Source organism: Diabrotica virgifera, chromosome 5 (assembly GCF_917563875.1).
Source record: "Diabrotica virgifera virgifera chromosome 5, PGI_DIABVI_V3a".
Classification (NCBI taxonomy): Eukaryota; Metazoa; Arthropoda; class Insecta; order Coleoptera; family Chrysomelidae; genus Diabrotica; species Diabrotica virgifera.
The window spans coordinates 153,982,963-154,010,790 of NC_065447.1; the positions used below are offsets into that span (position 1 = coordinate 153,982,963).

The 27,828-nt window shown below is 31.8% G+C and overlaps 2 protein-coding genes across 2 annotated transcripts in view; one reads left to right on the plus strand and one right to left on the minus strand.

Annotated features, from left to right (window-relative positions):
- The window catches only part of LOC126885498 (uncharacterized), a 181,462-nt gene extending 160,406 nt beyond the window's left edge, over nt 1-21,056 (plus strand). The window contains exon 5 of the mRNA XM_050652077.1: nt 20,926-21,056. Within this exon, the coding sequence (XP_050508034.1) occupies nt 20,926-21,048 (123 nt within the window). The 3' untranslated portion in view covers nt 21,049-21,056. The remainder of the gene's footprint in view (nt 1-20,925) is intronic.
- A 4,178-nt stretch (nt 21,057-25,234) lies between these two features.
- On the minus strand, nt 25,235-26,573 carry LOC126884869 (uncharacterized). Its single transcript, XM_050651178.1, has 2 exons — nt 26,448-26,573; nt 25,235-25,999 (listed from the first exon to the last, which is right to left on the minus strand). The coding sequence occupies exon 2, from the start codon at nt 25,993-25,995 to the stop codon at nt 25,294-25,296; it is 702 nt and encodes a 233-aa protein (XP_050507135.1). The 5' UTR covers nt 25,996-25,999; nt 26,448-26,573; the 3' UTR covers nt 25,235-25,293.
- Between the last annotated feature and the right edge of the window lie 1,255 nt (nt 26,574-27,828).

The following is a 27,828-nucleotide window of genomic DNA, read 5'->3' on the forward strand; positions in this document are numbered from 1 at the left end:
CCCTATATATTTTTACATTTTTGGATTCTCATGTACGTCTACTTTCCTAAAATATAGGCTATTGTAATAATATACGAAGTAGTTTAAAAGATAATTACGTTTTTTGTTAATTTCGTAGCAATATTCACACCCTGTAGAATTGTATTAACTTGACATAAAAATTTCTATTTATATTGAAAATATTTTTAATATAGTCTACTATTGTTAAATATTATTAATATAGAGAAACGTTTAGTTTTAGTATACAAGGTTGGTCAAAACTAGGAATGAGTATTTTTTGAGCTTTCTTAAATGGATTTTAGTATAGTATTTTGGTATTGTGAACCAACAAATTTGTGATAATTATAGAGGAATAACACTACTAAGCACAACATATAATATATTGACTTCAATAATAAGAAAAAGATTGTCAAAGATCACGAAGAAGAGAGTGGGACAGTACCAATGTGGAGTCACAGAAGGAAGATATATGGAGGAAGGAAGAATAATGGAAAAAAGCAAATGAATACAAACTGGAATTAGAAATGCTAATCATCGACTTCAAACCGGCATTTGATTCAATTAAGAGAAAACAACTAAGGATTGCCCTGGAAAAATTAAAAATCCCACATAATCTCTAAAAATTAATAAATATGACAATGAGAACTACCAAAATTAGCATAAAAACGCAAAGAGGCAAGAGAGATGAATTCTTTATAAATAAAGGAGTGAAACAAGGGGATGCCTTATCCACTGTTTAACCTAACTTTAGAATATGTACTACGAAATATAAACAAAGGAAACCTAAGAACAAGAGGTGGACAAATAATCGCCTACGCAGACGACATTGTTATTATTGCAAAGAATAGAAACATAATGAAAGAAATGCTAAAAGAAATAAAAGAGAAAGGGGAGACAATGGGACTCAGATTAAATGAAGAAAATACAAAAATATTAAGACTAGGGAAAACAGCAATAAAAGGAAAAACCAAAATAGGAAATTCAGAGTTTGAAGATGTGGAACATATTAAATACCTAGGAGTGACAATAAGCAAAACGGGTGAAAGAATACAGAAATAAAAGAAAAAATGTTGGCAGCGAATAAAGCTTATTTTGCAAATAAAACACTACTTAAAAGCAAAATACTGTTTATTAAAACCAAGATAAGAATGTATAACACCATAATTAGACCAATATTATTATACGCAGCGGAAACAATGACGATGACTAAAAAAGATGAAGAAAACTTAAGAATAGTGGAGAGAAGGATCATGAGAACCATACTGGGACCAATCAGAACAGAGCAAAATGAATATAGAAGCCGAACAAATGCAGAGATTAAGAAAGTACTAAAAGAAGATATCGTGACCAAAATAAACCAATGCAGAGTTAGATAGTTAGGTCACATCTGGCGGGCAGGAGATGAAGCAGTGACATATAGTATGATAGAATGGAATCCAGTAGGAAGAAAGAAAAGAGGAAGACCAAGATCAAAATGGTTGCAAGAAGTTGAAGAAGACTTTTGCCGCTCTTTTATTTTTTTATTATTCGATATTTCGCTAACTTCATATGAAGTTAGCGAATCACAACAGCAAAAAATGTTTCAAATTCAAATCTAGTTGATGCTAAACTTGCCACTTTTTTGTCGTTAATTAGTTGTGAAAAAATTAATTTTGCCGTTCTTTTATTTTTCTTAATATTCGATGTTTCGCTAACTTCATATAAAGTTAGCGAATCAAAACAGAAAAAAATGTTTCAAATTCAAATCGAGTTGGTGCTGAATTTTCCGCTTTTTTGCCGTTAATTAGTTGTGAAAAATTAATTTCGCCGTTCTTTTACTTTTTATAATATTCGATGTTTCGCTAACTTCATATGAAGTTAGCGAATCACAACAGCAAAAACTGTTTCAAATTCAAATCGAGTTGGTGCTGAATTTGCCGCCTTTTTGCCGCTCATTAGTTGTGAAAAAATTAATTTTGCCGCTCTTTTATTTTTCTTAATATTCGATGTTTCGCTAACTTCATATGAAGTTAGCGAATCACAACAGCAAAAAATGTTTCAAATTCAAATCGAGTTGGGGCTGAATTTGCCGCTTTTATAATATTCGATGTTTTGCTAACTTCATATGAAGTTAGCGAAACATCGAATATTAAAAAAAATAAAAGAGCGGCAAAAGTCTTCTTCAACTTCTTGCAACCATTTTGATCTTCCTCTTTTCTTTCTTCCTACTGGATTCCATTCTATCATAGTATATGTCACTGCTTCCTGCCCGCCAGATGTGACCTAACTATCTTACTCTGCATTGCTTTATTTTGGTCACGATATCTTCTTTTAGTACTTTCTTAATCTCTGCATTTGTTCGGCTTCTATATTCATTTTGATCTGTTCTGATTGGTCCCAGTATGGTTTTCGTGATCTTTCTCTCCACTATTCTTAAGTTTTCTCCATCTTTTTTAGTCATCGTCTTTGTTTCCGCTGCGTATAATAATATTGGTCTAATTATGGTGTTATACATTCTTATCTTGGTTTTAATAGACAGTATTTTGCTTTTAAGTAGTGTTTTATTTGCAAAATAAGCTTTATTCGCTGCCAATATTTTTTCTTTTATTTCTGTATTCTTTCACCCGTTTTGCTTATTGTCACTCCTAGGTATTTAATATGTTCTACATCTTCAAACTCTGAATTTCCTATTTTGGTTTTTCCTTTTATTGCTGTTTTCCCTAGTCTTAATATTTTTGTCTTTTCTTCATTTAATCTGAGTCCCATTGTCTCCCCTTTCTCTTTTGTTTCTTTTAGCATTTCTTTCATTATGTTTCTATTCTTTGCAATAATAACAATGTCGTCTGCGTAGGCGATTATTTGTCCACCTCTTGTTCTTAGGTTTCCTTTGTTTATATTTCGTAGTACATATTCTAAAGTTAGATTAAACAGTGGATAAGGCATCCCCTTGTTTCACTCCTTTATTTATAATGAATTCATCTGTCTCGCCTCTTTGCGTTTTTATGCTAATTTTGGTAGTTCCCATTGTCATATTTATTAATTTTCTGAGTTTATGTGGGATTTTAAATTTTTCCAGGGCAATCGTTAGTTGTTTTCTCTTAATAGAATCGAATGCCTGTTTGAACTCGATGAATAGCATTTATAATTCCAGTTTGTATTCATTTGCTTTTTCCATTATTCTTCCTTCCTCCATATATCTTCCTTCTGTGACTCCACATTGGTCCTGTCCCACTCTCTTCTTCGTGATCTTTGACAATCTTTTTCTTATTATTGAAGTCAATATTTTAAATGTTGTGCTTAGTAGTGTTATTCCTCTATAATTATCACAAATTTGTTGGTTCACAATACCAAAATACTATACTAAAATCCATTTAAGAAAGCTCAGAAAATACTCATTCCTAGTTTTGACCAACCTTGTATACTAAAACTAAACGTTTCTCTATATTAATAATGTTTAGCAATAGTAGACTATATTAAAAATATTTTCAATATAAATAGAAATTTTTATGTCAAGTTACTACAATTCTACAGGGTGTGAATGTTGCTACGAAATTAACAGAAAAGGTAATTATCTTTTCAACTACTCCGTATATTATTATAATCCAAAAATGTAAAAATATATAGGGTGTTCTATTTAAAAAAAAACATAAATTTGTGTCACCCTGTCAATACGGATAGCCCTGTATATTTGGAAATATTTTCAGATTATGGTCCTGTCTAGGCACTAACTTTTAACTAAATAACTTTTTTTCGTATCTCCTACGATAAACGAGTAATTTTACTTCTTCACACTAATTCCCCACCCTTTATGAAATTAGCGAAACATCGAATATTAAGAAAAATAAAAGAGCGGCAAAATTAATTTTTTCACAACTAATTAACGGCAAAAAAGCGGCAAATTCAGCACCAACTCGATTTGAATTTGAAACATTTTTTGCTGTTGTGATTCGCTAACTTCATATGAAGTTAGCGAAACATCGAATATTAAGAAAAATAAAAGAGCGGCCAAATTAATTTTTTCACAAGTAATTAACGGCAAAAAAGCGGCAAATTCCCATTGTGCTTGCCATAATATTTGTGAGAAGTGATTCGCTAACTTTATGTACATGGAAACACGTACCATGTCAGTTCTATTTTTGTCCGGGTCCTTATTTCTGTTGTATTAGCATTATTTTCTGATATCCAGGTATTTGTATGTATCAACCCTTTCTATCGATACATATGCCAAATGTATATTTGTTTGTATATTTGGTCTCTTTGTTATTATCTAGTATATGGTTTTTTTATAATTAATTTTAGTCCATATTTTTCACAGGAACTGTTTGTTTTGTTTAGCAGTAATTGGAGTTGTTCAGGAGAGCTTGTCATAATCACGGTGCTCCTTATATTACATATATCTAATTCCTCAAGTATAATAATTATTATAAAAAATACGAGATCCTTCGGAATAATTATTATATTATATCAAATTCACTAATGGACTTTGTGCTCCAATTCCACATTAACTCCATATTTGTAAAGGCATTTACCAATCATCTAATGCCATCTTTTGTCCTTTTTTTGGAACAATACTAATTGTATATCTGTATGGAACGTTTTTGTTTTTATTTTAACAATACAAACAAAACTCCACGTCCGAATAAAGAAACGCTCAGTATAATTAATCGACGTCGGGACTAAAATTGGGAAGGATCGAAACCAATTAGTTGTCCTAATTGCCCTTTTCAGATGTACATCTTCACAGGACGTTATCTGTGTTGATTTGATTGCTCCATTTGTATACTTCCTTTTAGAAAGGGAATTATCGATAATTGGATAGTTGGTAGATATAATATGAAAACCAAGAATACATAACATAGGAAAACTGTTTCTTTACTAAAACATATTTAGTACGTTCAGTAACGGTAAAATATGGAAAAACCTCTAAATTTTAAAGAACTGTTTTATATCACTTTTGTTCTTTGACTTGTTAGCTATATGTAAGCCAAATTGCATGCCAATCTAAGCGGCTCTTTAAAATTGACAGCAAAAACCGTGAGTAAATGACCCGTGTTGAGCTGCCGCCCCCCCACTTGCAAAAATTAAAAAACAAATAGCCCTGATTTATGAGCTATTTATGAGCTTTCATATTCCGCAAACTAAAAATTTTGAGCCCGTTCTACTGAGCAGGAATTTAATACTTTAGGCTGGGGGGCTGCCCCCTACTACTTAAAAATAGTAATATTGAATCGGTTTTTGCGGCAGAATTACGAGCTATTTATGAGCTCTTGAAATTATATAGTTTCGATTTTTGAGCTCATCCCCTTCATCCCCAAACAACCCTTTAATTGATTTAACTTAAGAGAAAAATGCAGAGAAAACTTAAAATATATCGTATTGCGGATATAATTCCTATAGCTTATATACTCTAAGAATAAACTATTAAATCACGTGCATTTCGATTATTGAGCTTCAACCCCTTCGCAATAAAACCACCCTATCTTCCCGGCTTAAGAGAAAATTGTACTTCAAACGCATTAAATTAATTATTTGGCGACTAAATAGCATTTAATAATTTATAAGCTTCCAAATTACGCGTATTTAGATCAGTAAATTGCAATTTATTTTGTATAGTGCAGTCACTGAAGGTAAAAATCAACGATTACCTTCAATTTCGGTGAACCTTCATCGATTTTCACGAAAATTGGTCAGTGGTTAGAGGACACCTTTAAGAAACAAAGGTGACATAGTACCACCTTGCGCCTCTACCCTGAGGGTGGATACCGCCCCTTCTCGTGGGTGAAAATTATTTTATAAAAAATAACTGCAAAAATCAATAAAAGAACAAATTAAAAGCAAAATTTATTATACAAAGTTATTAAAATAAGTCAATACTTTTTAAGTTATTAAAGATCAAAGATTTTAATTATTCGTGAAAAAAATGCATGTTTTGAAGCGGTTTTTCGTAAATCACTGAACAACTGTAAGTTGTTACAAAAAAGTTTGGTTTTTTACAAAAAAGTTAATAGTAGTTTAATTCGTATAGCTTATATTCTAAGAATAAACTCTTAAATCACGCGCCTTTCGATTATTGAGCTACAACCCCTTCGCAAGAAAACCATCCCATATTTTCGGCTTAAGAGAGAGTTGTATTTAAAATAATTTAAATTAATTATTTGGCGACTAGATATCGTTTAATAATTTATGAGCTCGCAAAATATACGCATCTCAATTATTGAATTGCCATTTTTTTTCTATGGTGCAGTCACTGAAGGTAAAAATCAACTATGACCTTCGATTTCGGTAAATTTCCATTCATTTTCACGAAAATTGGTGAGCGGATAGGGGATACGTCAAGAAAGAAAATTAACAATAACAACTTAGCGGGGGGTATATGTCACCCCTTCTCTGGGGTGAAAATTACTGTATTAAAAATAACCCCACAAATCGAGAGAGGAACAAATTGTAAGCAAAATTTGTTATATAATGTTATTAAAATAAATCAATACTTTTTGAGTTATTAAAGATCAAATATTTTAATTTTTGTGAAAGAAAATGCATGCTTTAAAGCGATTTTTCATAAATAACTCAAAACTGTAAGTTTTTACAAAAAAGTTTTCATCAATAAAATTGAAGCTAATAAAAATATAATAAATTGCTGACTTGAAAAACCCTTTCATGTAAATTTAAAGTAAGTTATAGGTAATTAAATGAATCAAATGAAATAGAGAATGTGGAGAAATCCCCTTACGAATAATTCACACATCCACCATTTTATTTTTAAGGGGATTATAATAATTATTCGTAAGGGGATTTCTCCACATTCTCTATTTCATTTGATTGATTTCGTACGAGTGGTCGTTAAACCAATAACTTCTACATCTTTTGGTAATTAAATGTATAGTTTTTTCTGCGACTATTCAAATCTAAGGATTCAAGCTTAAATAACAGGAAAGAGATGCATTTTATAACACTTACTAAATACTTGTCACAGTACTTAGAAATACCTATCAAATGAGCTCCAGAAAAAGTTGATAGCATCAAAATTTATACTCCAAAATTTTTACAAAAAAAATGATTTTTTTTTAATCACTCTGTTAATTTTTATGATATCAGCCACATCTAACTATTTGAAAGGTAATTTCAAGAGCTATAAAACTGTATTACATTTAGGCCCGATACTTTATGTCTCGATTAACAGCCGGTTAGTTCACCGGGGTTTAATCGTGACCTCTTTAGGGTCTCTTGCGTTGTAATAAATGCAATTATAAGTATTATTATTATTCTTATTTATAATCATAATAATACTTGTAATTGCATTTATTACAACGCAAGAGACCCTAAAGAGGTCCCGATTAAACTCCGGTTAACTAACTGGCTGTCAACCGAGACATAAAGTATTACCGGCTTAATCTTTCAAATACTTTATTTTTTAGGATAATAGGTTAAAGGGCTCAAGTTACATTGTCCTCGTAGTAAAATTTAGGCTTAAACGTTTCTATCTTCGTTATTTTGATTCATACATAAATCAAAAGACAAGTAAAATCTTTGCTAATAAAAAAAACTCAAATTTCGTTATCTATCATTTTTTACGTCAATCGAGTATGTATTGTTGGAGTTATTGTTTTAAATATGATCTAAAAAAATAAAGTATCTTAAAGATTTAATGTAATACAGTTTTATAACTGTATACTTTATAAGTATAAATTTTGATGCTATCAACTTTTTCTGGAGCTCATTTTTGATAGGTATTTCTAAGTACTTTGACAAGTATTTAGTACCTGTTAAAAAATGCATATCTTTCCCGTTACTTAAGCTTGAATCCTTATATTTGAACAGTTGCAGAAAAAAATATACATTTAATTACCAATAACTTACTTTAAATTAACATTAAAGGGTTTTTCAAGTAAGCAATTTATTATATTTTTTATTAGCCTGCCTCAATTTTAGTGATGAAAACTTTTTTGTAAAAACTTACAGTTTTTGAGTTATTTATAAAAAAAATCGCTTTAAAGCATGCATTTTCTTTCACAAAAATTAAAATATTTGATCTTTAATAACTCAAAAAGTATTGATTTATTTTAATAACATTATATAACAAATTTTGCTTACAATTTGTCCCTCTCTCGATTTGTGGGGTTATTTTTAATAAAGTAATTTTCACCCCCGAGAAGAGGTGACATATACCACAGGCTAAAACCGCAAGTTGTTATTGTCAATTCGTGAAAATAAATGGAGATTTACCGAAATCGAAGGTCATAGTTGATTTTTACCTTCAGTGACTGCACTATAGAAAGAAAATGGCAATTCAATAATTGAGATGCGTATATTTTGCGAGCTCATAAATTATTAAACGATATGTAGTCGCCAAATAATTAATTTAATAGTTATTTATGATATAAGTGTTAAAAGTACACGTTTAAGGCACGCATGTGAAAGTTTGCAGAATGAGCGGTAGCGAGTTCTGCAATTCACATGAGTGCCTTAAAAATGTACTTTTTAACACGCATATCATACATTATTTTTTCTACAAACGTAATTACAGGACAATATCTACAAAAACTTTTACTTGAACTTGAGTGACATTCCATTTTTATATTTTTTTGACATTACATCAAAATTGCTATACGGTCAATACCAACTGCAGTGCCTTAAAATTTTTTTAAAGCACTAGTGCCTTAAAGTAGCATTTTTAACGCTCGTATGGAGTGCTAAAAATTGCATTTTTAACACGGTTGTAGAAAAATTATTTTAAGTACAACTCTCTCTTAAGCCGGGAATATGGGATGGTTTTCTTGCGAAGGGGTTGTAGCTCTATAATCGAAAGGCGCGTGATTTAAGAGTTTATTCTTAGAATATAAGCTGTACGAATTAAACTACTATTAACTTTTTTGTAAAAACTTACAGTTTTTCAATGATTTACGAAAAGCCGCTTCAAAACATGCATTTTTTTTTCACGAATAATTAAAATTTTTGATCTTTAATAACTTAAAAAGTATTGACTTATTTTAATAACTTTATATAATAAACTTTGCTTTTAATTTGTTCTTTTATTGATTTTTGCAGTTATTTTTATAAAATAATTTTCACCCCCGAGAAGGGGCGGTATATAAAGCTTATAATTCAAGAATGGTACTAAGGGTGAGAAATTTGACCTAGGCTGCCTATCCGTCTGTCCGTCCGACCGAGAATATCACTTCACACGCGAATATAACTCCACACTGTTATATGAAGGGTTCAAATATCGACTTCTAGTTCTACTTTCGATTACTTTGGGTGAAAATCTAGGACTTACGAAGTCCAATTACTTGTTTAAATATTAGTTTTTGCATTATTATTCATCATGATTCTGTTTGCGTTTATTCTTTGAAATTGCTCTACTACTTCTTTAATAAACTTGAAACTGAGCGATATCTAGGAGCCAGGAGGCACTGAGTATGCATTTTTATGTATGCTCGGTACCTTCACGGTTTTTTTTTATGTTTTTTTGGTACGTAGATGGGAATTTCGAGGCAGACAGGCTGAAAATCCGTAAGATAATTTGTTATTAACAATTTGATTGTTTGGATGATTGTATCATCTAAACTATTAGAGATATTAAATTTTAGCAAAATGAAAATTGTTCTTTTTAAAAAAATTAACAGACTGGCTTTGGTAAAGTTTGATTCGATTGTTAGAACCGGATTTATAACACATTTCGTGAAACCAATTGCAAAATAGGGATTCGATTGAGCTTTTGCAAATGTAACTCATATAAATAACACACTCATAGTCTGGGCAGATTATCGGTGAATAGGCCATTTTTGGGAAAAGTTATTTACCAGCAATTTTATTGCCGCAATGGAATCTTATGATTCTATATATTAATAATATAGGTATGCAAAGTCCGCAGATGGTGTGCTACTTTATTTATAAACAAAATGGCGCCCGAAAATCGTGTTTTTTTCAATTTTTGCTCTATAACTCCAAAGATTTTAACTTTACACCAAAAACACCCAAATAAAAATTCACCGCACTTAAATTCTGCATAGAAACAGGTTTTCCACGATTTACTTCGACGATAATTTTCCCCGGAAAAAGCGGGTTTTTCCAACAAAATCTTAAATTTTCAACTAAAATTTTAGATAAGTAATTGTTTATCAATAATTAAATTACTTGGTAATATAAAAGCTCTTTTTGCATAGAGTACAATTCCAGAAGCCGATGGAAATTGCATAAACAGTTTAGCAACAATTGAATTGTTAATTAAAAATTTACGGTCGCTATAATAACCACAATAATTATGTTACATAAGACCAACTATTAATTTTGTATAAAAAGACACTGTACCTATCTAATGTAGTGTAATGTAGTTTACGCAATTGAAATTGGACGATTTAAACGGCCTCAGGAATATTTTAAAATTATAAACAATTTTTTGGCTTAAAAACGAATAGAATATCTCGTGAAATATTAAATTAAATTACATCATGAAAACGGTATTGGAAATAAAGCGGCAGGACGCTTGTTCTAAAAGAAAAAACGTTTAATTGTAATAAGTTGTTCCTGAGATACAACTGGTCAAAGTTGACCGGCATTTATGGCAAAGATTTAAACAATAGGATTATAATTTTTAAACCATCACCTTTTTATTTTAGTCATCTTCCTCTACACCAATTTTTATATCTTTAAAATACTCATAACATATATTATTATAATAAAAACTATCGACATTTTGCCAAAAATAGCAAAATTCCAATCGTAACTCGAGTAGAGCCATCTAACTAACGCATTATTAAATGTAAAAGTTGCTTTTGTTTTGTTATAATAAATTTATTTATTTATTATAACAAAATTTTTTAATTTGTTTAAATAAAGATTGTTTAAATATTTATACAACTTTCAAATGAGAATATTTGTGTTTTTAACGTTAAGAGGTACACTTGTAATAAGTTTATCTAAAAAAAGTCTGCAACTGGAAAAAATATGTAATTTTCTTTTCTTATAAATAAATTAATCTATTATAACAAAACAAAACTAAGTTTGACATTTAATAACACGTTAGTTAGATGGCTCTACTCGAGTTACTTGGGAACAAAAAAAGAATGAAGATAATTGCTCCATGGGAAGCCGAGAAAACGCATTTTTTAACGTATACCGATTTTGAACTTTGAGATTACAATTTCTCCAACCTAATTTTTGATTGGAATTTTGCTATTTTTGGCAATTTTCACTCATAATATTGATAGTTTTTATTATAATAATATATGTTATGGGTATTTTAAAGATTTGAAAATTGGTGTGGAGAAAGGGGACAAAAATAAAAGATGATGGTTCGAAAATTATGATCCTATTGTTTATATATTTGCCGTAAATGCCGGTCACCTTTGACCGGTTGTATCTCAGGAACCACTTATCACAATTAAACGTTTTTGCTTTTAGAAGAAGCGTCCTGCTGCGTTTTTTCAAGTACCGTTTTCACCATTTAATTTAATTTAATATTTTCCCGAGATATTCTATTTGTTTATAAGCCAAAAAATTGTTTATAATTTTTAACATATTCCTGAGGCCGTTTAAATAGTCCAATTTCAATTCTGTAGATTACATATATTTATACAAAAATCATAGTTATCTTTATGTATCACAATTATTGTGGTTATTATAGCGACCGTAAATTTTTACTTAACAATTCAATTGTTGCTAAACTGTTCATTCAATTTCCATCGGCTTCTGGAATTATAATCTATGCGAAAAGAGATTTTATATTACCAAGTTATTTAATTGAGTGGAAAAATATGGCGGCGCGTGATACAACCACGTTAACGACTGAGTTAAATAAATTAAAGAAAAATGAACTAATCGACATAATTGTGACGTTAAAAGTACCAGTGAATGTTGCAAATCCACAAGTGATTACCTATATAAATAAAATTGGTGAATTTATAAACAGCAAGAACGACAATAAATCTTATGATTTGGTAGATAACATAACCTGTGTTCACTGTGACACATTATCAGACAGGACCATTACCATTAAAAAGGAACTTGACGCTGTAAGTAAACTTACATATCATCTAGAAAAAAGGTGCCAAGAACAAGAAGATCTAATTTTTCTCCTAAAACAATTAAAAGAGAATTCAGATTCACCAAAGATACATACAACGCCATCTACTAGTACTATTGCGAACTCCAAAACACATTATAAGACCAATTTTAATATTGCCGAAAAAAAGAAAGAAGAACACAAACAAAACTTTATGGGCAGAGCAGCAAAAAGTGAACTAGTAATTACTCAGAAAAAACCTGACGTAACTAAACAAGGGAATTCCCAAACAATAACAAAAACAGATGTTTCGAAAGGACTGCTTTTTGGATCAGTTCATTAATTTAGTAGAGGACGAATAACCTACTAACGATGAAATACCTATAAATGAAGCAGAAAATGATCAAGAATGGAAAACTATTAGGCCTAGGCGACATCAGTTTAACGGACGAAGAAAAATTATAGTAGGCAGCAACAGAAATAGCGATGAGGTTAAGGGTGTTCCAAAAATTTTAACTCTACATGTTACAAAAATTAATAAAGAAACTACAACTGACTCTCTAACCGAGTTAATTAAAGTGAATTTTCCTGAAGCAACATGTGAAATGATTCAATCGAATCATCCAACAATTTACTCATCGTTCAAAGTAAATATATGTTCAGGGAACTTCAACAAGGCCATGAATCCCGAAGTTTGGCCTCACGGAGCTATTGTAAGCCGTTTTTTTTACCACAAGAAAAAACAGACAAAAGGAGCTTAGTTTTTGATCCAGATATTACATTATTAAACATCCCAAGTGTTAGTCAGAAGACTGGTTTTAAATTAGATAAGTTAGAAGTATTCAATTCTCCTAATTTTGACACAGTTGGTAAAAATGCTTCAACTATCAATCAAAAAAGTTTTGGCTTACTTCATCAAAATATACAATGTGTATCAACAAGCATTGAAAAACTAGAGTTCTTCCTGCAGTGCGAAGGTCTACATAATGTATGTGTCTGTTTAACTGAGCACTGGAAATCTAAAGAACAACTAGAACTACACCATATAAATGGATTTTCTCTGGCTTCATCTTTCTGCCGTGACCAAGGGGAACATGGAGGGTCTTCAATCTATGTGAAAGAGGGTGTGGTTTGGAAGGAACGTTCTAATATATGTTCTCAATCTGAGAAATATAATTTTGAAGTGAGTGCTGTTGAAATAGACTATTGTCTTTTTAATTGTGTTGTGTTGTGTATTTATCTGCCTGGACGTGGCTCTATTGATGTTTTTATGTCAAAACTTGATCTAATACTTGATGTACTAGTCTCCGAAGGTAAGGTTATAATATTAACAGGTGACTTTAATATAGATTTCAAATCAAATTGACTAAGTAAGCAGAACTTGGTAAATGTTTTAGATTCTTATGGCTTAACCGTAACTGTGAATAATTATACAAGAGTAACTGCAACTAGTAAAACTCAAATTGATTATATTGCTACAAACATAAATCACCAACAAAAAACAATGGTTGTGGAAGGTTTTATCTCTGATCATCGTGCGCAATTGTTCCAATGTAGCATTAACACAGACAATGATTCCTATATATCCATCCGTTCATATATGAAAGGAACATAAATCGTTTTGTTCAAACCCTTGAGTCAACAAATTGGTCAGAGGTATTTAATACAATTTCTGCTGAGAATAAATCATTAGCTTTTTTAAATACTATCCAAAATTACTTTCGGTCCCATTTTCCACTACTTAAATGTAAACCTTAAAAATGTACACGATCGAATTGGTTTACGCAGGAACTGTACAATTTAAGGGATCAACTAAAACTTTTAGAAACGATCTGTCAGCAAAATAGTAATCTTAGGCCAGTACTTCATTTGGCAAAGACAGAATATTCAATTAAATTAAAAGCAGCAAGAAGTAGTCACTTCATGAGACAGTTAAACGAATCATCAAATAAAATGAAATGTATTTGGCATTTAGTAAACTTAACAGTCTGAAAACAAAACAACTCAAAAGTACCTAGTGATAATAATAATAATTTAGCAGACAAATTTAACCACCATTTTGTTGAAATGGCTCCAAAGTTACTTGCCGCTTTGGATCCTACTAAAATAGGTGGGTTTACATCAGCATCAAAAAACCGTAATAATTGTTCTATGTTTTTATATTCAACTAACCCACAGGAAATAACTAGTATAGTCGGAAGTTTTAAATCCAAACACAGTTGTGGTTTTGATCAGATTTCCCCTAAGTTATTAAAACAATGCATTCACGCTCTCGCAGATCCACTGACGGATATTTGTAATGCCTCTTTTCAACAAGGAATATTTCCTAGTATGTTTAAACTATCTATTGTAATCCCTTTATTCAAAAGTGGTGATAAAGATGACCTTAACAACTACCGTCCCATAAGTCTCTTATCTGTGTTTTCAAAGATAATTGAAACTCTGGTTTATACTAGAATAAACACATTCCTAAAAAAGCATAGTGTCTTGCATAATTTTCAACATGGTTTTACATCTTTTAAGTCTACAACTACAGCTCTTGCAAATTTCGTCAGCTTAGTGTTGGATGCTTGGACAGACGAGAGAAGGCATGTGGTTTATTTCTCGATTTGTCCAAGGCTTTTGATACTTTGGATCATAATTTGTTGCTAATAAAACTTGAGGGGATTGGTATTCGTGGTGTAGTTCTAAAATGGTTTACTTTCTACCTAGAAAATAGAAGACAAAAAGTAAAGATAACATCTAATGGACTTGTAAACGAATCAAATACATTGGATATCCATTATGGTGTCCCTCAGGGTAGTGTATTGGGTCCTCTACTTTTTATAGTATATATTAATGATATAGCTTTGGTAACTAATTCACTGAGTGGAGTTAACATCATCAGTTATGCGGATGATACCAACATTCTAGTCACAGCAACATCCGATCAAAATTTGCAAAATAAAACTACACAGATACTATCCACCATCAACAGTTATTTCTTATCCAACAAACTAGTTTTGAATGAAGAGAAATCAAAGTATATGATTTTCACGTCAAATAATTTATTAAACCATCAAGCCACTATACAAGCAGCAATAGATAAAACAGACTGCACGAAGTTGCTGGGGGTCCTGTTAGACAGTAATTTTAAATGGTCAAACCACATTTCTAATTTGAAATCCAGATTAAGTAGCGCATGTTATGCATTGAGAATTCTTTCACGTCTCTTTAATACATCAATATTAAAAACAGTATACTTTGCCCATTTTTACTCAATAGCCAAATATGGCATTGAAGTCTGGGGTTGTACCTCTGAATTAGAGCAGATATTCGTACTTCAGAAAAGAGCTATTAGGATAATGTATAAAATGAAACTTAGAGATTCTTGTAGAGGCATCTTTAGACAAAACAATATTCTTACAATTCCTGGTCTGTATATATTTTCGTGTATAATGTATTTACATTGCAAAATTTATGAATTCAATAAATTTCAATTTAACCAAGTTTATTCAACAAGATTCAAAGACAATCACTTTATGCTTCCACAACATCGTTCTGTTTTGTTGGAAGGTAGCACACATTATGCAGCCATAAGTTTCTTTAACAAATTGCCAATAGATATACGAATGACTTTACATCAGCCAAACTTTCGGAGGTGTGTACATCAATACATTTGTGAGCTAGAGCCATATTCTAAAAATAACTTTTAAGTATGTTTTGTCGTATTTATTAATTTATACACTTTTAAGATGTATGTCTGTAACTTTGACTTGTCTTATACATGTACTTTGTACAATGTCGCATGTGATGAATAAATTTGACTTGACTTGACTAATTATTGATAAAGAATTACTTATCTAAAATTTTAGTTGAAAATTAAAGATTTCGTTGGAAAAACCCGCATTTTCCGGGGAAAATTTTTGTCGAAGTAAGTCGGGAAAAACACGTTTCTATGCAGAATTTAATTACGGTGAATTTTTATTCGGGTGTTTTTGGTGTAAAGTTAAAATCTTTGGAGTTATAGAGCAAAAATTAAAAAAACGCGCCATTTAACCCGGGATATCTGAAACAAAAAAATCGTCTGGCATTTGAAAAAGCAAGGTTTCTTACGCGATAATTTACCCCATTTTGACCAAAATATAAAAAATAAATATTTTTTAACCATGAAAAACTGAAGAAAAACGGCCGATTTTATTACAAATTTTTTTCAAATTTCCGTAAAATTTTTTTTTGCGGAATTTGTTACTAACGGTGGTAAATTGTCACGTAAGAAACCTTCCGTTTTTAAATGCCGTACGACTTTCTTGTTTCAGAGCTCCCAATCCTGAGATTAACTGTCCGCCATCAGAACAACTTTTTTTCGAGGCCTCGACTTTGGCGCTCTCTACAATATTAGTTTACGTGCTTAAATTAAAAAAGATGTATTTTTTGTATTCTCTAAGAGTTAGGTATTCTTCTTCTTCTTCTTCTTCTTCTTCTTCCTCTTTATAAGCAACTCTGCTTGTTCATTGGCGGATTGATTCAAAGGTTGTCCCTCCATCTTTTGCGCGGTCGGCCGATACTTCTTCTACCGATTGGTGATTTATCTCGTGCTATTTTGACCACACGTGTCTCCCCCATTCTGGTTATGTGGTTGTTCCATTCTTTTTTTCTATTTAGTGTCCATTCGTTTATACACTGTACTTTACATTGTCTTCTAATATCTTCGCTCCTCTTTTGATCTCTCAGTGCATTTCCTGTAATTCTTCTCAGTACTTTCATCTCTGCCGTTTCCAGTAGTCTTTGTGTTGTGGCTGTATCGGGTCTTGTTTCTGATGCATATGTCATTATTAGTCTTTCACTGGCTTTATAAATTCTTGACTTCATCTCAGTGTTAATATGTCGGTTTCGCCATATAGTGTTATTAAGGCATCCTGCCAATCTATTTGCTTTTTGTACTTGATTTCTCACTTCTTTGTCTAGGTCTACGTAACTTGACAATGTAATTCCAAGGTATTTTACTTCCATTATTTGTTTAATACTGATACCATCAATTTATATTTTGCATCTGATTGGTTCTTTACTGATTACTATTGTTTTGGTTTTCTGAGATGAAATTGTCATATTGAATTCTCTTGCTCTTATGTTAAATCTGTGCACTAATATTTGCAAACAATCTTCATCTTGGGCTATCAATATTGCGTCGTCTGCGTAGCAGAGTATTTTTACTTCTTTGTTTCCCATTATATATCCTCTTCCTTTGTTGACGTTTTTGATGATTTCACCCATGATTAAATTGAAAAGCATAGGACTCAATGAGTTTCCCTGTCTTATTCCGCTGCCTATATCTATAGGTTCTGTAAGTTGTCCATCTATTCTGACTTCCATTTTGTTGTTTTGGTAGATGTTCTTAATAGTTTTTATGATATCTAGAGGGACATCTATTATACAGAAGATGCATTACATCTTTGAGTCTTACTCTGTCAAATGCTTTCTTTAAGTCAATCAGACAGAAATGCTGGTATATTATACTCTAGTGATTTCTCAGTAATTTGCTTTATGACAAATATTGCATCTGTATACGATCTTCCAGTACGAAAACCCTGTTCTTCATCTGCTAAGCTTATCCTCTGATTCATTACGTCTTATAAGATTTTAGTTGTAAGTTTTAGGGTAGTATTTAACAGGTTGATACCTCTATAGTTTTCTCCTTATTTGAATAGTAGAATTAGTTCGCTCGTTCTTCATTCTTCCGGTATTTTATTTGGTTTTATGATTTTGTTAATTATGTTGTTAATTGTTCTGTCATTGTTGCTCCACAATATTTCAGTAATTCGTTTGGTATTCCATCCTTACCTGCAGCTTTTCTATTCTTTAGCTTTTCGAGTGTTTTTCGTACTTCATGTGCACTTATATTAACATCTTCATTTGTGGTAATTTCTGGTGTTTCCGGTTCTAGCATAATTTGTTCTTCCTCTGCAAAGAGCTTTTTTAGATAGTCAATCCATGTATATTTTTCTATGTGTTTTGGTTCTATTAGTTCCTTTACCTCCGTTCTTTGACCTCTTATAAAGCGCCATATTTCCTTTTGGAGACCATAAAAATCATGTTCCATTTCTTTGGAAAAATTTTAAATAACTTTCGAGTTAGATATTAATACCTAAAAAGGTTTGTGTTCATTTTTAATAAATCATACAGAAGTAAAAAACTTCATTTATACAATGGTATAAAAAGTTTATTAAAAACTATTAAAAGTCATCCAAAAGGATCTGCAAAACGTTTTCGATCTAGATCAGATCATCTTCAGTGCGTTCTGCCTAGTACATGGAACTAGCAACCTTATGAAAATGGTAACATCGAGAAATATGGTTTACATGTTAATTCTATAATATTTATAGCGACTCCAAGTCGATGTTAAAGGATTAATTTATGTGTTAGGAGTGCTCAAAGGGCAACATGGTTCTCTGCTCGATAAAAAATCGTGGTTCTTGTCAGTTCAATGGACACAGAGCAATCTTTTTTTTTGTTGGTCTGTGTCCATTGAACTGGCAAGAACCACGATTTTTTATCGAGCAGGGAACCATGTTGCCCTTTGAGCACTCCTAACACATAAATTAATCCTTTAACATCGACTTGGAGTCGCTATAAATATTATAGAATTAACATGTAAACCATATTTCTCGATGTTACCATTTTCATAAGGTTGTAGACCAGGGCGCATCTGTAAAAATATTAGTACATTTGGACGTTGAGAGGTGACTCAAATTATTTTGCAGCAATTGCTTAAAAATAAATCAAATAATAATATTTGAGTTATCCTCCCTCTCAGAAAGGTCCGGAACATTGTTTAAATAATCAAAATGTCAAAAAATTAAGGAAAAATTCGATTTTTTTTTCGTTTTTTGATTATAACTTTAAAAGTATTTATTTCCGAGAAAAGTTGTACTAACATAAAAGTTGAGTAATTAAATTTCCTATAATATAGAATTAGTTAAAAATTTAAAAAATAGTCACCCTTGTTGCAAAATAGTAATACTTGCGAAAAAACCATACAAAAACAAGTATTCGCATTTTACGTTTTTCAACCATTTATGCTACACTTAGGACCTTCATATTTCACCCAGACAAACTTTATGATACAGTAAAACAACCCTGATAATTTCATTAAGATCGGTTTAATAGATTTTGCAAAATAAATTTTGCAATCCAGCTTTCGCAAAAAAAATTCATTTTTTCAAAATGTTACAGGACTGAAAATAAAGCAGATAGCTAGTTGACATTTTTTTTGCGTATAGAAGTTTACTGTCCCTTTCATTTGCAATTTTGCAAAATTAAAATCGATTAACACAACGGTGTCAGGAATTTTTTTTAACTAAACATTAATTATTGGTGCTACGCGCAGGACAGCGGATAGTTTGCTCTGATTGGGCATTCCAATGACCTTTGATAATAATTGATACATTTTAATTTTTATTACATTTCGATATAAATAAATAAATTTGTTTATTGCAAAATAAAAACACATACTCTATCCTTTGAAATAACATATTTTTTAGCAAAAACTTTCTTTGTTCATATATTTTAACTTAGAGAATAAAAGTTTATTATTTTTAAACATATGCAATTGTTTAAACAATATTTCACAAACAATAATAAAATTAGTTTGATTTTTGTGGAATTAAAATATTAAAACACAACAAAATATAGAGTAAGAAAATAATATATTAGATAAAGATTGGAAGAAATTTTGGTGGAAATCAACTTGTGTGAATCGAACACCGCTGTCCTGCGCGTAGCACCAAAAAGTAATGTTTATTTAAAAAATTTCCTGACGCCGTGGTAATTAATCGATGTTAATTTTTCAAATTTTAAATGAAAGGTACAGTACACTTCTATAAGTAAAAAAATTTCAACCTGCTACCTGCTTTATTTTCAGTCCTGTAATATTAAAAAAAAATGAATTTTTTTTGAGGAAGCTGGATTGCAAAATTTATTTTGCATAATCTATTGTACCGATCATAATGACATTTACAGTATTGTTTTACTGTATCATAAAGTTTTTCTGGGTGAAATATGAAGGTCACAAGTTTAGCATAAATGGTTGAAAAACGTAAAATGCAAATACTTGTTTTTGTATGGTTTTTTCGCAATTAATGCTATTTTGCTACTAGGGTGACTATTTTTTAAATTCTTAACCAACTCTATGTTGTAGGAAATTTAATTACGCAACTTTTATGTTAGTACAACTTTTCTTGGAAATGAATACTTTTAAAGTTATAATCGAAAAACGAAGAAAACAATCGAATTTTTCCTTCATTTTGTGATATTTTGATTATTTAAACAATGTTCCGGACCTTTTTGAGAGGGAGGATAACTCAAATATTATTATTTGATCTATTTTCAAGCAATTTCTGCAAAAAAAATTGAGTCACCTCTCAACGTCCATCTCAAAACAGATGCGCCCTGGACTATTGCTAGTTCCATGTACTAGGCAGAACGCACTGAAGATGATCTGATCTAGATCGAAAACGTTTTGTAGATCCTTTTGGATGACTTTTAATAGTTTTTAATAAACTTTTTATACCATTGTACAAATGAAGTTTTTTACTTCTGTATGATTTTTTAATTATGGTATACAGCCAGCTACTGGGTATTTTCCCATTGATTTTATTTTTAATAAAGGTTCTGCGAAAAAAAATCTTGAAAAATGCTTATTTTTGGTCTTCTAAAGTGTGCTAGTACCTTTTAATAACAAATTGACGGGTTTTCAGCCTGGTGCCCTCGAAAAATAAAATTGTATGCATCAGAAAACGTCAAGGTACCGAGGGGACACAAAAGTTCATACTCAACCCCGTCCCTGGCAGCTAGATTATATTGCTATGATTTAACAAACAAAGAAAAACATTTGTGAAACTTTGCTGTACTTAAATCAATTCTTTAATAATTGTTTTGGTGTTAAAACAATGTTATCTGATTTTTAGACTGAATACACTAATGCCAAGTTATATCCAATGGTGCTACGTTACTCTATGTTAAAGGATATGATCAAGGATATCATGCTGCATCCGGACTACATGGAAGTATGCCACGAAGTGGACGCATAGCCAAAGTCCTTTTCCTAGGTAGGTTTTCTTAAAAAAAACATACATTGAATCACATTTCTCATACTAGTGACGTCATCCACCTGGGCGTGATGAAGTACCTAATCAATAATTTTTTTAATGAGAATGGATGTCGTGTAAAAGCTCATTTGAAAGATTATTCAATTCTCTATTCAGTAATATAAACATTAACATGATTAAAACGAGGAAGACGACGAAAAGACCCAGATGCAAAGTTTACTGTAATAAAACAATTAAAATAATTGAAATAAAACAATAAACAATATTTTAAATCCAAGACTTTTCGTCGAAAGAAACTGCTTTCTGGTTACATCCTGAATCTCCAGCTTTAACAATTTATAAACACGGAGACGACGATATAGACGAAAGTAGAGAGGACAACGGTCACGTATCTACTCCCTTTTCGTCTAGGAAAAATGCCGAAAGAGAGTTTCGCGTACTCAAAAATCTGAGTAAAGAATAACAAAGGGGAATTCATTTACAGAAAAAAATTCATTAACAAGATTATTTATACAAGGTGCCAAAAAAAATTGTATGTAATTTATTTAATTAATAACATCTACATATCACTGCTCTCAGAAAACAGAAAATAAAGTTTATTTAAAAAATAAACCTTGCTTTTCGCTTAAATTAAATGTTCAAACCGCCAATACGCAAGTCGGTTGCAGCTTTAACATTGAATTTAAGCGAAATCAATATTTATTTGTCAAGTAAACATTTTTTCCTATTTTCTGACAGCAGATAAATGTACTTTGAATTAAATAAATTACATTCCTCTTTTTGTCTTAATTAATTTAATTAAAAAAAAATTTGGACTCCCTGTATAAATAATTACGTTATATTAGTGAATAGATAATTTAATAAACTTTCAAATAAGCTGTCACACGAACCTTATTCTCTTGAAAAAAATTATAGATTACGTCCTCACACTCAGATGGATGACGTTACTAGTATGACATATGTATGTGCCAATAAATCATAATTTAAAAATAAAAGTCGACCTGTTTCGGGCTTTATTTCGTGAACGGGCTCGTGTCCATTCACGAAAAAATAATTTTTTTTCAAACTTTACGTGCTCTCCTGCTCTGTATTGAAATAATGAATGAATATGTAAAAATGGATAAGAAGTATCATTGTGATTAGGTGCACTTAACAATTTTTGGGCAAAATAAACGACAATAATAAACTTTAAATAATTAAATTTCTTTAATAACTACTTTCCTCCAAAATAAACAAATACACAGCGCATACTTGTTATCAATAGATAACATTGAATGTTATCAATAGATAACGAGCTTTGACAATTGCATATTTGTTGCATATTTTTCATATATTTGCTTATTTTACTGTTTCTGCATACGTTTTGCAATATTTAATATATTTTATCATATTTTCTGCAAATTGTGATTACCAGAATAAAATTATACAGTAAAGTAAGCCAATAAATTTTAATAGTTTAGTTATACCGGATATACACTTGAGTCCACGAGTCTTTACCCGTGCGCCATTAATAGGGCTTTTCATCGATTGTCATTTGTTTTGAGCTTCTGTCATATGTTGTATAGTCTGTGTATAATATTAATATACACGGATTATACGACATTTGACAGAAGCTCGAAACAAATGACTGTGAATGAAAAGCCTTATACCTGACGAGATAAAACACATACTTTTCATCTAGCATAATTCTCTTCCACGCATGAAACTAATAACAAACCAGCTACCCCCTGTTATTAAGTAAAAACACATGTTATTTTTATGAACGATCTAGACTCAGTACATTGAAAGGAGATAGGTACAAAACTGACGATTGGGGATGTTTTCGCATATTTTAAGTACAATTTCTGAAGTTTTGGTTTGTTTACTTTTGTGGCTGTCAGTTTGTTGAATTTTTTGCTGTTATTTTGTCGAATTTTTGCATTTTGAAGTTTTTTATAGTATACAAACAGCTGTTTTCACAACTAATTTTATATCGGAGTTTCAAATTTTATGGTATGGAAAGTTTATGTTATTTTACAAGTTTTAAGTTTGTTATGTTATTTTGACAACGTACAAAGCTAACCTCATTGACACAGTTGAGGAATGCTTGTGTTTAATGTTCCGCCAAAGTGAATAAAATAACAAAAAGAAAATATGTTATTGAATTTTTTTATAAATTGTTTATTTATTTATTAATCAATGATAATAAAGGAATTTATTAAACTACTTCAAATGTAGCTGTAATTATGCACCAAAATTTTAAAGCAAAACTTAAATTTGACAATCTATTTATTTGATAACGTCAAATTTTATACTATAACCCTTGATCGGAGTAATACCCACTTTCTGTCACTTGCTGTTGCCTTTAGTAAATTTCCGACTTATTTCGTATGCTTTAAATGATGAAGCACGGGTAAAGACTCGTGGACTGAACTGTAGAAGTGAGAAATAAAGTACAAAAAGCAAACTGACTGGCAGGATGCCTTCATAATACTATAAGCAGAAGCCGACATATTAACACTAAGATAAAGTCAAGAATTTTTAAAGCCAGTGTAAGACCAATAATTCATCAGAAACAAGACCCGGCACAGCCACAACACAAATACTACTGGAAAGGGCAGAGATGAGAGCACTGAGAAAAATTACTGAAAATGCGCTGAGAGATCGAAAGAAGAATGAAGAGATTAGAACAAAATGTAATGAACAGTGTATAAAGGAATTGACACTAAATATAAAAAATATAATGGAATAACCACATAAGCAGAATAGGGGATAGCCGAGATAAATGACCAATCGGTAGAAGTATAGGCTGACCGCGCAAAAGGTGAAGTGACAAACTTTCATAGAGTATCAATCCACCAATGAACAAGCAGAATTGCTTATAGAGAGGAGGAAGAAGAAGAAGATACCGGATGCTGGCAAGCCGCCCCAGTTCAACAATTAACCAGATATAATAGATAAGTAAGTACACACTTCAGTAGTGTTACCGTATTATAAGAAAATTAATTACAGATTACAATGTTTCTGACTCGAACATTCTCAAAATGCCGAAGAATCGAAGTTTTTTGCTTTCCATATAACACACAGGGCAGGATTTACGATTTTGCCGCCTACGGGCTATCTTGATTTTGCCGCCTTTTTAACGTAAACATAGAAAACGCTAAATAATGCAAAATTATACTCTCTCCATCCCGGAGGAATTGGACTTCCAGGAAGTCCTCATTCATGATTTTGTAGCATTAATACGTAGCGAAATATCAGCTTTATAATCCTGGGGTACATCTAAAAGTATCAATATTGAATCTACCTGTTTATTTTGATTCATAATGTAACGTACGGTATGACATACTTAATAAAAAATACGTTATTTTGCTAATTCATAATTTAATTAAAGTAATAACTTTAGGTATATGAGCATGTACAACAGAAACAGATGATGCATAATTTTAGTGAATCTCATAGCATAGTTCTTACTTACTTACAAAACAACAAAGTACCTATACATTTTAAAATTAAATTAAACAATTCATTTGGTTGAAAACTGTTTTATTAAATTCCTCCGTGATTTACATTGGGCAAACGAGTCAATCACATCGTCGAAGTTAAGTGACTTCGTAATTTCTCTTTCGATCGTCAATACTGCCATCTCATTGAGGCGTTCGTGTGTCTGTGATGATCGGAGGTAATTGTTAATCCTTTTCAGCACGGAAAATGATCTCTCTGCAGAGCAGTTTGACGCTGGTGTAGTGAGAAAGAGCCTGAGTGCGATGTCCATGTATGGGTACAACTCTTGTAACCCTGTGTTGTAGACCAACTGCAGAAGCTCAACAAATGTTTTTGGTGGCTATTTGTCAACACTTTTGACAAAACCAAAAAAGTGGACACATTCGTTAGCAAATGTTTCAAAATCTGGGATATCTTTAGTGTATTTGTTGCAGAGCTTTTTGGCACTTATAGTGATTTGTCCACGTTCCCAGCCAACCCCTGAGGAAAGAAGCTCAAACCGTGCAGACAGCTCGTCGTATATTTCCTTTCGCTTCGTCATCTCTGTCAGAAGCCTGTCAAGAATGTCAAGATAAGTGTCATTTTTGAACTTTGTTCTACCACTGAGAACTACTTCATTTTCTCGGGACTCTCCAGCTTGGAGTTTCATTTTCTTCCTTCTTTTGAAGGTGTCTTCATACTCACACACTACAGAATTAACCAGAGCTGAGTTTTCGTATATGTCAAAATCATTCGCTCTATTCTTCATTGCCAGCATACAAGATTTATGCTCTGCTGAGTGATCATGTTTTTTAGACTATCTCCATGCTTCCAGTCGTCAAATCCTTGAGTTGCTATTTTTGTGGTTCCCCCAAAAAGTTGACAGGGAACACAAAAAAGCTTTCCCGTACTTTCAGAGTGCATCAAATAAGATCTTATTTCTTTTCCATTGACCAATTGAGTTTTGAAAAAGCCAGGGGAAAGAAAACGAAATTGTTCCCCAATAAGCCGTTTTGAAGCCTCGAAATTAAGTTTATTCAAGTCTTGTTCAAAGCCATGCTTACAAACATAGTCTCGTGTTGAATCATCGATCTTCCACAAAGCAGGATCTTCAATAGTGTTAAAACTTTTTAATGTTGGATTGGCAATGTCGGTTTCATTAAATTCATTCAGATTAGGATTTGTTACGGTGACTTCTTCACAAGAAGGCCTATCTTCTGTAGTCCGCTTGGTGTCTTCAGATTCGGATTCGATTTCTATTTCACGTAGGCGATTCGTTGGGGATTCATCTTCTACGTTGGATGTGCTAGTAGAAGTGGTAGTACTTAAAGTACAATTTGGATTAGGCTTTTTAAAAAACGATGAAATTTTGTGAGTCTGCTCTATGACCTTTTGTTCTCTTTTAGCTTTCAAATCCGCCAACCTTTTGTACTCAGCTCCACTCAGCCGTTTTCTTCCATCGCTCATTGTTCTAAAATTAAAAAATTAAATTAAGTTAACACGAACACAGAGGGTTAGAGGGTTAAGAAAGTTGAAATCGTAAGATCGTTTGGTTTTAAAAACAACCTACAATAAATGGTAGTAGGCTATGCTATAATCACTTGAAAATAATATTTTATAAGTACAGACAAACTCAAGAGAATGTCCAGTGTCCTTACTCCTTAACACAACTGGTATAAATTAATAAAAGCGTTGTTCCGAAAACATTTCTGAGAACTGAAGATAACGGTCAGCTCGGCCGGCGCGGTGCTACGTTGTTATTTCGAACAGAGCTAGATGAAAATGCAAACTATACACTTTATACAGTTCATAATCATACTAGCGTGTTATTTTGTTTGCTAATTCAGATCAAAATACGAGACAGATACCTAAACAAAGTCAGGTAAGACAGTGAAAAAGTAAATAAATTTTGGACTTACCTTCTTACTTTTGAACGTTCTAATCTAATAAAATATATTCTGAACCTTTACTTTTCACAAGGGTACACTGCACTGGTACAGAACACAACAACAGTAAAAACAAAAACACACAATACCTCCTGTGAGTGTGAAGTAGGACTGTTCAGGTTTAGGTTCAGTTTAGTTTTGATTTGCCTGACAGTGACAGAAGCGCTAGTGGCAACACCCATACGCCATACGCATTGCATAGACTTAAACTCGAATTTTGCCGCGGACGGGACAGACGATGTACCCTTTAAAGGAGGGAAATAAATGTTAGTAAATCTTTAAAATTCGCAATTTTTTTGAGATCGCCGTCGCCGCCAAAAAGTTCGTGCTAAAAGTTGCCGCCTTTTAAAATCTGCCGCTTCGGGCTATAGCCCCTCAAGCCCCCCTGTAAATACGGCCCTGATAACACCCAACGTGGACGTACGGGGCATGTTGAAGAATAGTCTGATATGAGAAACATTGGCTAATTTATTCTACAACGAAACGGGGCGACACCGGAAAGTGCCGAGGACATGCGCTTTCTATTGTTCGACGCGCCGTGTCGTCCACGTCCCGGTGTAAGATAAATCAACCTTCTATGTTTCATCGGGCTGTCCCGGGTATATTCTAAAATTCACTGTAAAATGAAGAGTTTATCACTTTTTTACATTTATACCACAGTTCAATGACAATTGAAGTAGTGTAGGTGCATTATTCAATATGTATATTAAAAATATTAACTAACTGATCTTTTAAATATTAAGAGATGATAATTTCGTCTCATAAATAATAAATTTCCACTAATTAAATTGTTTATGAACAAAATATATTAACACGCATTTCAATATTTAAAAAAAATTCATAAGTTTCAAGTTACACAACATTTATTTATCACTAATGAGCTGCATAAAAGAAAAGTCCAAAAACTTAATAAATGGAAAATGGAATACCAATCTTTAAAAAAAGTAAAAAAAAGAATAAGTTTTCACTCTAATGGCATATAAAACAACATAATGCTATTCTACATCCCACCAGAATGAAAACAATGGGAACCTTCTCTGGTTACACCTCCGAGGCTTCTACAATATGCAAGCCATACGGATGCTGAGACTAAGGAAGATGGGGGAATTCTACAATTTACAATTCACGTCCCACCTGCTCAGCGCGGTAAAGTTCCAACGAGAATGGTTCCCTTCATACTCCACACAGAGTAAATGTAAATCAAAAATGAATAACCATTCTCAATTTCGTTGCAAAACGAAAACACAGCCGAACCATATTCTAGTCCAATCAGAGAGTGCTGCAAGCACCCCTACCGATTTCGAAACTTATTAGTCTCTCATCAGGAGGCACATATGCTGCTCTCTCTGATCCA

What these genes read in the sequence shown, in the direction of transcription:
- LOC126884869 (XM_050651178.1), bottom strand. Translation starts at nt 25,995, where the DNA reads ATGAGCGATGGAAGAAAACGGCTGAGTGGAGCTGAGTACAAAAGGTTG.